Raw genomic sequence first — 9,516 nt, forward strand, 5'->3', positions numbered from 1 at the left:
CTAAAGCTGTGTAACTGTTAGGCTGAAGAAGCTAAGCTACATAACGTACCTAAGGCAAACGAGTGAAGCTCCCAGCTGACTTTGATGAGGTAGTTTTGGTTGTTTACTGATGTTGTTTACTGATGTTGTTTACAGTCGTCCACAGTCAGTGCTACAAACATGGCCCCCGTCAACTCCTCCTCTTTCGCCGTCTTGTCTGCGACGTACTGGTCATGGATTCTCCTCATGATGTTTGGCCTCCATGATAGTTTGTAAGACGTGTCGTCAGTGGAGAATAAGCTCAAGTCCATCATCTCTAACATGATGATAGGTCAACAGTCCATGGAGCTATGAGATGAGTTAGCTTGGTTGACAGAGCTGTGGTGACGGTTTTACCTCGGCTTCACTCGAACATCGTAGTTTGACAAACACTTCTCACTACATCAGTGATTGGCCTAGCATCCTTGCTAACGTCACCTTAGGGATGTTCTGTATTCAGGTGGTACTTCAGACTCGAGGAACTCCCACAGTAAACTAATTCCACTTTGCACAAGGTGCAAATAACAAATAACGAGATTTCCATCAGGAAGCTTCTTGAAAACAAATTTGCCCTGAAGCAAACTCGGCCTCAGCGTCACGTTCAATGTTTGAGACGTTTCCCAAACTAATTTCACACTCGTTCTGACTCGTTCTCGCCCCGACTGCGTAATTCAACCACGTTTATATCCACGTCAAAATAAAGTGAAATTCATCACTGTGTAAACTCAACTTAGTGAATAGATTCATGTGCCATTTTCTTATCGCGCAATAAGAGTCATTAACTCATTAACACCACAGAGGAGGAGGAGGAGCTATGAAGTCATGGAAAACAACGTGATGATACTAAACTGATTGGACTTAGAACTTCATAAGTTTATGATCTGATTGTGTTAATGTTTGACTCCAGTTGATGTCGTTGAGTCTAAAGTTCAGATCAGAGCAGTTATTTGATCAGATTCATCAAGTTTCCTTCAGATCAGACTTGAGAAGACTTTGGTGTGTGGTTTGTTTCCTGTTCAAACAGCAGAATAACTTGACAGACGTTCAACAGCTTCATGACCATCATTTCTGACCATCAGAAGGTAACAGAACTAAACTCATCTCAAACATGATGTTTGTTACTGTGAAGCTTCATGAATGTGAGGTTTGAAACGTTTGAAATCACTGCTTTAGAGGACGTTTGTGCTTTTGCTGAAAGAGAAAACTTTCTCTGAAAAACTGTCCAGGTTCTTTTTGTCAACAAACCAAACCACGTTGATAACATGAACAGAGCTTTGACAGAGAATGAATTGACCCTGTGGTGACTTAGAGAGGCTGAAATGTCTGCTGTAATACTGCAAACCTTTCTTATTATGGGATGTGAACATGTCCTGGTTCCTCTGAACCCTGCTGACACAGTATAAATGCTGACATCTGCTGGTTGACATTTGATATGACACATTGGAATCACATGGATGCTGAGCACCAATGAGCTGAAGTTGTTTATGGTCTTAATTCACTGAGTGATGGTTTGACATCAAACCTTCTCATCATGTGAATAATAATCACACTGATTCACAACATTAACCACTGAACTTTTGTCACCAAAAACACTGAAATGTAACATTTATAAAACACTTGTGAACTCTTTCATTAACAAGTTCAGCGTGTTTGCTTTTGCTGCCTCTGCAATAATTCAAAGTCATCTTCAGTTTTCTTTGACTTTGACCTTTGACCCTCTCTCAGCTAACTTGGCTAATGCTGCTAACTGCAAAACAATCACTTGCCTGTGACATCATGTTCTTATGACTTGACTCCGCCTCCTCGGCTGGTGTTGCTGGCTCTTCTTGGTCCTGCTGGACCTGCTGGTTCACCCATGCTAACACTAACTTGGAATGGAATCCATGCTGTAATGATTGTCCTGTGTTCTCCCAGCAGGTGGCGCTCTGCTATGGATCAGATCAAGGACAGTGAAGAGGAAGCTCCGCCCTCTAAAACCACTCTGTGTGAGGAACATGAGGGTCAGAGGTCAGATGAAGATCTCATGGATCATGTGACTCGTCTCCATGTCACAGCTCAGTGTTTTATTGACACATCATGTCCTGTGTTTGTAGGAGGATCCATCAACAGAGACCAGACTCTGCAGGACCTGGACCTGGACCTGGACCTGGACCCAGCTGTGTCTCCATGAAGAGTGACTGGTCCATGGATAATCCTATGCACTTCAAACAAGAACAGAGGTCAGATGATGGAGGTCTTCACAGGTCAACAACTCAAATGATCCACCATGTAGCACCAGAGACACCTTATATTTAGGACCTCAGATCCAGTACCAAGACATTCTGGACCCAAGTCCCAAACAGAGCCGTCTCTTTAAGCTCAGATCTGGAGCCATGAAAGAATAAGAAATGTTGAATAAATGTGGAACAGTCCTGGCTCACGTCCTTGGCTTTGGGTAAAGTGATCTGACTGAAGATGTTCTCCATGTTTTAGTGGAAGTCTTAAATGTGTTGATCAGTGTAGAGTTTGACACCGAGCAGCCGACACCATCTGGGTCAAACCATCTCTGTCTCCTGATACTGTCCATCATTAAAGACATCAATCTATCAGAGCAGATGGTGGATTTACATGTCCTGTGTTTGTAGGAGGATCCATCAACAGAGACCAGACTCTGCAGGACCTGGACCTGGACCTGGACCTGGACCTGGATCTGGACCCAGCTGTTTGTCCATGAAGAGTGACCAGTCTATAGGTCGTATTATTAGCTTCAAGGATGGACAAAAACATGGTGAACTGATGTAAGAATTTCACACATAGTAACACACACTTACATGATCCTCCACCAGGGGGAGCCTGTCTAGTCCAAAACATGTTTAATCCAGAAAACCAGTCTTCTTGTCTTTGGTGGACCAGTCCACTAAATGTCTTCAGCCTGTCCTCGTCTCTGAAAACATGTCCAACAGTAAATCTAGTCAGAGTCCGTGATTGGTCAGGGACTCATGGTCAAGCCTCTCTGATTGTGTCTTTGAGACTTCACACACACACACTAGAGACTGTCCTTCAGGGACTTTTGTCTTCAAGTTGTCAAACTCATGTCATGTGACTTTGGCTGAAGAAGAAACGTAGGTGCAGCTCAGTGAAAACCTGCTTTAGTTAATGACTCTGAATGTTTTCTCCTCAGAGTTGATCAGCAGAGGACAGAGGTTCTCAGTGGTCAGTCTGTCCAGCAGCATGGAGCAGACCTGGACTCTATATTTAAGGTGTGTACATGTACATGACACTACTGTTCATATTGAAGCAGAGTCCTGGTCCTGACAGTCTGGATGCTGCTCTGTGGACCTGCAGAGTCCTGGTCCTGACAGTCTGGATGCTGCTCTGTGGACCTGCAGAGTCCTGGTCCTGACAGTCTGGATGCTGCTCTGTGGACCTGCAGAGTCCTGGTCCTGACAGACTGGATGCTGCTCTGTGGACCTGCAGGACTTCACTCTGTCACTGATCATCTCAGGTTAAACTTCACATGTTCTGTTCCAGCTGCTGGAGGAGAACATCATCTGCTTTGTGAAGAACGAGCTGAAGAAGATCCAGAAGGTTCTGGGTACAGATCACACAGAAGTCTCAGAGAGTCAGGGGGAGGATGAGGAGGTGTTGGATGGTGAAGATGAGGAGCAGAGGAGGAGCAGAGAGGCCTTTCTGAAGATCACAGAGAACTTCTTGAGGAGGATGAAGCAGGAGAAGCTCGCTGACTGTCTGCAGATCAGTAAGAGGACTTTTAATGTGAAAGGAAGAACATCTTATTTTCTCAATGATCCACTCACTGATTTATTTTCTTGTGTTCTTTCAGAAACAAGAGCTCCAGCTTGTCGACGTCAACTCAAATCAAACCTGAAGAAGAAGTTCCAGTGTTTGTTTGAGGGCGTGGCTAAAGCAGGAAACCCCACCCTCCTGAATGAGATCTTCACAGAGCTCTACATCACAGAGGGAGGGACTGGAGAGGTCAATGAAGAACATGAGGTCAGACAGATTGAAAGAGCTTCCTGGAAACCAGACAGAGCAGAAACAACCATCAGACAAGAAGACATCTTTAAAGCCTCAGCTGGAAGAGACGGACCAATCAGAAGAGTGATGACAAAGGGAGTGGCTGGCATTGGGAAAACAGTGTTAACACAGAAGTTCACTCTGGACTGGGCTGAAGACAAAAGCAACCAGGACATAGAGTTGACATTTCCCTTCACCTTCAGAGAGCTGAATGTGCTGAAAGAGAAGAAGTACAGTTTGGTGGAACTCATCCATCACTTCTTCACTGAAACCAAAGAAGCAGGAATCTGCAGGTTTGAAGACTTGAAGGTGGTCTTCATCTTTGATGGTCTGGACGAGTGTCGACTTCCTCTGGACTTCCACAACACTGAGATCCTGACTGATGTCACAGCGTCCACCTCAGTGGACGTGCTGCTGACAAACCTCATCAGGGGGAAACTGCTTCCCTCTGCTCGCCTCTGGATAACCACACGACCTGCAGCAGCCAATCAGATCCCTCCTGACTGTGTTGACATGGTGACAGAGGTCAGAGGGTTCACAGACCCACAGAAGGAGGACTACTTCAGGAAGAGGTTCAGAGATGAGGAGCAGGCCAGGAGGATCATCTCCCACATCCAGACATCACGAAGCCTCCACATCATGTGTCACATCCCAGTCTTCTGCTGGATCACTGCAACAGTTCTGGAGAACATGTTGAGAACCAGAGATGGAGGAGAACTGCCCAAGACCCTGACTGAGATGTACATCCACTTCCTGGTGGTTCAGTCCAAAGTGAAGAAGGTCAAATATGATGGAGGAGCTGAGACAGATCCACACTGGAGTCCAGAGAACATGAAGATGATTAAGTCTCTGGGGAAACTGGCTTTTGAGCAGCTGCAGAAAGGAAACCTGATCTTCTATGAATCAGACCTGACAGAGTGTGGCATCGATATCACAGCAGCTTCAGTTTACTCAGGAGTCTTCACTCAGATCTTTAAAGAGGAGAGAAGCCTGTACCAGGACAAGGTCTTCTGCTTTGTCCATCTGAGTGTTCAGGAGTTTCTGGCTGCTCTTCATGTTCATCTGACCTTCATAGACTCTGGAACAAATCTGTTGATCCAGAGGTCCAGACTGAAGTCCAGACTGAGGTCCAGACTGTTTAGACATAAACTGAATCCTCTGCACCAGAGTGCTGTGGACCAGGCCTTACTGAGTCCAAATGGACACCTGGACTTGTTCCTCCGCTTCCTCCTGGGTCTTTCACAGGAGACCAATCAGAAGCTCTTAAGAGGTCTACTGACACAAACAGGAAGTGGTTCACAGACCAATCAGGAAACAGTTAAGTACATCAAGAAGAAGATCAGTGAGAATCTGTCAGCAGAGAGAAGCATCAACCTATTCCACTGTCTGAATGAACTGAACCATGGTTCTCTTGTGGAGGAGATCCAAGAGTCCCTCACATCAGGACATCTGTCCACAGAGACACTGTCTCCTGCTCAGTGGTCAGCTCTGGTCTTCATCTTACTGTCATCAGGAAAAGATCTGGAAGAGTTTGACCTGAAGAAGTTCTCTGCTTCAGAGAAGGCTCTTCTGAAGCTGCTGCCGGTGGTCAAAGCCTCCAACAAAGCTCTGTACGTGGATCAATATATAAATATTAATAAGACATATTCTAAAGAGCAGAAGATAAACATGTTTAACCTTTTGTTCATCACTGTTTTCTACCTCAGACTGAGTGACTGTAAACTCTCAGAGAGAAGCTGTGAAGCTCTGTCCTCAGTCCTCAGCTCTGTGTCCTCTAGTCTGAGACACCTGGACCTGAGGAACAATGACCTTCAGGATTCAGGAGTGAAGCTGCTGTGTGATGGACTGAAGAGTCCTCACTGTTCTCTGGAGACTCTCAGGTTAGGAATGTTTCAAAATGTATAAATTAACTTGAAGTTCTCTCTGTCCTGACATTATTCAGTCATCACTCCTTCATGTCTGTGTCTCTTTAGGTTGTCAGGTTGTCTGGTCACAGAAGAAGGATGTTCTTCTCTGACCTCAGCTCTGAACTCAGACTCCTCCCTCCTGAAAAACCTGGACCTGAGTAACAATGACCTTCAGGATTCAGGAGTGAAGCTGCTGTGTGATGGACTGAAGAGTCCTCACTGTTCTCTGGAGACTCTCAGGTCAGGACTCACTTTATTTGACAGTTGATCTTGAGGTTCTTGTTGATGAAGATGTTCTGAGTTCATCATATCTTCTTAACTCCAGTCTGTCAGGTTGTCTGGTCACAGAAGAAGGATGTTCTTCTTTGACCTCAGCTCTGAACTCCAACCCCTCCCATCTGAGAGAACTGGACCTGAGCTTCAATCATCCAGGAAACTCAGGAGAGAAGCTTCTGTCTGCTGGACTGAAGAGTCCACACTGGAGACTGGACACTCTCAGGTATTCTCCTCCTCCTCTTCCTCTTCTGCTTCATCTTCAACAGCACCATTCAAACTTGTAAGAAGGTTCAGGTTGAAGATGTTCTGTTATTCTGCTGTCGTTTATGAGACAAATGTGATAAGAAGTCAGTGAATATAACCAAACATTAGTCAAACATTTTAAACACCTGTTCTTCTTCTTCTGGCTCCTGCCTTTAGGGGGCGCCACAGTGGATCATCTGCCTGATAGATATTGTTCTTGTTTAATCTCTTCTTCACTGATGTTCTCAGTATCAGGGTCAGCGTCAGACGCAGCAACAAAAGCGTCATAAAACCATATCTAACTTTAACAAACACAGACATGCTGCATATCCACAGAAAGGTCAGAAACTCAGCTAAAAGCTCATATAAATCATTCTAAAGTTCAACAAACACAGTTAAAACACACATGGATCAAACAGTAGTAGCGGAAAAAACAGTTACATCGCACACATTGAAAAGCGGCACCGGAGCGTCAGCGTGATTATGTAAACATCAAGATTTACAGATCCAGCCCCAAAATAAGAGCAAAACAACAACTGACTTTCAAGAAAAACAAGCAGAAATGTTGTCTTACCTTTGCTGTTTATCAAAACAAGTTATTTCCACCGGAACAAAACCACTTCTAATGAAGAACTACACTTCCCAGCATGCTTTGGGAACAAATCCCGGTCTGATTGATCATTACAGAGCGACAATAGATCGTTCTGATTAGAGAAAGGCGAATGTCCGCACAAATGCGTCATATGCATTTATGTCCTTTTGACTCGATAATTAAGTGATTCACACGCATTTGGAGGGCGGAGCCTGATTCTATTGGTTTAGAGGTTTGAAACGAGCTGTCAATCACCCTAATTGACCAAGGTAAACCAGAGCTATGACGCTGAGTAACTGAACACGCTGCAGAGTCACAGAGTTGTTATTACGCACAGGAAGCATCTATTTACAGTTGTACGACAGTTATCATATATTTTATCATACTTAGCATGTTAAGTTCTTTTTAGACCTGTAGTGACATGTAAATAAAATTAAATGTGTTTTTAATAATTTAGTACCTAAGAAATCTCAAATGACACAGATGGTGCCAAACTGTGCCAAAGTGATAACGCCCAGACATCTCTTTACTAAAACCTCTGTAATTTCACTCTGCTTCACTTCAGCAGCATCAGACTTTGCACAGCTCATGTCCACATGTTGTCACATGACCTCCATGTGTTTTTAAGCTCCTACTGCTGATTTTAAAAGGTGATATTTGCTTTAAAATGCAATATTTTTTTAGGCGAGAGAAAAAAATCCTTCAGTTATGCTGTGTTCTATGTACATTTACTCTGACACAGTGACATCTACAGTGAAACTTACACCTCTGGTGGAATCTCACAAGTGTTATCTGTAGTTTGATACCAAGATAATCCACATAGAGCTTGTAACTGCAGAGATTTACTCTATTTAGTTTAGTTTCATGTCATTTCAGAGCAGGGACTCCACAAAGAGGCTCAGGGAAGAAGAGGTTAATAATAAACATAAAAACTAGAAACAAACACTCGACTCTCGTGAGAACGAGTGAATGTCTTATTAACAAGAGTTAAACATGTATATACAGGAGTTATAAATGTATATACAGGAGTTGTCTTCTGTGTTGTCCACATGGTGGCGCTGTTAAGAAAATGCGTAGCCTCCTGAAACTGTGGTCTCTGGTTCTGCAGACACCGTCTTGTCTTTGAAACACACCTGTCCTTCATCTGACACCAGGGTGTAGTTCATCATTGTGTCCACCAGAGTGCGTCATTAAGACACAAACTCATTCAGACTGTTTCTTCCTCCAGGATGGACCATGCTGGAGAGCAGTGGCTAAAACCTGGTGTCAGGAAGTGTAAGTATGGATTTACAGGAAATAACAACATCTCAGCTGATCATCAATAAACTGCAGCTGTGTCTTGTTCTTCATCAGATTCATGTGAACTGGAACTGGACACAAACACAATGAACAGAAGACTCAAACTGTCTGAAGACAACAGGAAAGTGACCTTTGTGACAGAAGATCAGTCGTATCCTGATCATCCAGACAGATTTGATCACTATCCTCAGTTGCTGTGTAGATCTGGTCTGACTGGTCTCTGTTACTGGGAGGTCGAGTGGAGAGGAAGTGTTGAACTATCAGTGAGTTACAGAGGAATCAAGAGGAAAAAGAACAGTCGTGACTGTTTGTTTGGATATAATAATCAGTCCTGGAGTCTGATCTGCTCTGATGATCTTGGTTATTCTGTCCTTCACTGTGGTACATTAACATCCATCACATCGTCCTCTGTCTCTAACAGAGTCTCAGTGTTTGTGGACTGTCCTGCTGGGACTCTGTCCTTCTACAGAGTCTCCTCTGACTCACTGATCCACCTCCACACCTTCAGGACCACATTCACTCAAACACTGTATCCTGGGTTCTATGTCTTTCCTGGTTCCTCAGTGTCTCTGTGTTCTCTGTAGAACATGAAGAGACAGCAGCTTCAGTGGTGGACGAGGTCTCACTGTTTAGAACCTGATGTTAAAGCCTCAGTAATTCATCATAAACAATGATTGTCTGTCATTAACTGAGTCGTCTACCTGTGCTGCTCATTATAATGAGCTACTGACTGTGCTGTGAGCGCCCCCTGCTGCTGAGAACCAGCCTGAAACACAGAGGTTCACACTCAGTCAAAACAGACATGAAAAAATGATTTTAGTTCAAAATAAGATGAAGTAAAACTAATGAACAAAAACAAATGTTTTAAGTGAAAATGAAAAAATAAAGTAAAAATTAATACATTTATACAAAAATAACAAAAAGTGAATCAAGTGAAATAAAATGCTTTATATAAAATAAAAGGTTTTAAATCAAATGTAAATAAAGAAGTTTCTCTGAAGATCATCATCATCATCATCATCATCATCATTTCACTGACCTGACTTTCTGTCCCAGCATGCACTGCTGCTCCTCCTCTTCATGTAGTCTGACAACAGCGCCCCCTGCTGCGTCTGAGCAGAACAACACTCACACATTGTGTTGTCCGTCCTTCTCAGCCCTCGTTTC

At 43.7% G+C, this 9,516-nt stretch overlaps 2 protein-coding genes across 2 annotated transcripts in view; one reads left to right on the forward strand and one right to left on the reverse strand.

The window, feature by feature from the left end:
- LOC310934891 (rho guanine nucleotide exchange factor TIAM2-like) overlaps window positions 1-302 on the reverse strand; it is a gene marked incomplete at both ends in the record, with an annotated part of 33,543 nt that extends 33,241 nt beyond the window's left edge. The window contains 1 exon segment of the mRNA XM_083898691.1: window positions 121-302. Within this exon segment, the coding sequence (XP_083754817.1) occupies window positions 121-302 (182 nt within the window).
- Window positions 303-1,009: 707 nt separating this feature from the next.
- Window positions 1,010-9,091, forward strand: LOC310934892 (protein NLRC3-like). The gene is made up of 10 exons (XM_083898692.1): window positions 1,010-1,100; window positions 1,933-2,025; window positions 3,179-3,257; window positions 3,529-3,754; window positions 3,839-5,642; window positions 5,739-5,912; window positions 6,006-6,179; window positions 6,265-6,438; window positions 8,279-8,325; window positions 8,404-9,091. The coding sequence occupies exons 2-10, from the start codon at window positions 1,949-1,951 to the stop codon at window positions 8,931-8,933; spliced, it is 3,285 nt and encodes a 1,094-aa protein (XP_083754818.1). The 5' UTR covers window positions 1,010-1,100; window positions 1,933-1,948; the 3' UTR covers window positions 8,934-9,091.
- The last annotated feature ends 425 nt before the right edge of the window (window positions 9,092-9,516 follow it).

The sequence above is a fragment of the Microchirus variegatus genome (genome assembly GCF_963457635.1).
Source record: "Microchirus variegatus genome assembly, chromosome: 12".
In the NCBI taxonomy this organism is placed as follows: domain Eukaryota; kingdom Metazoa; phylum Chordata; class Actinopteri; order Pleuronectiformes; family Soleidae; genus Microchirus; species Microchirus variegatus.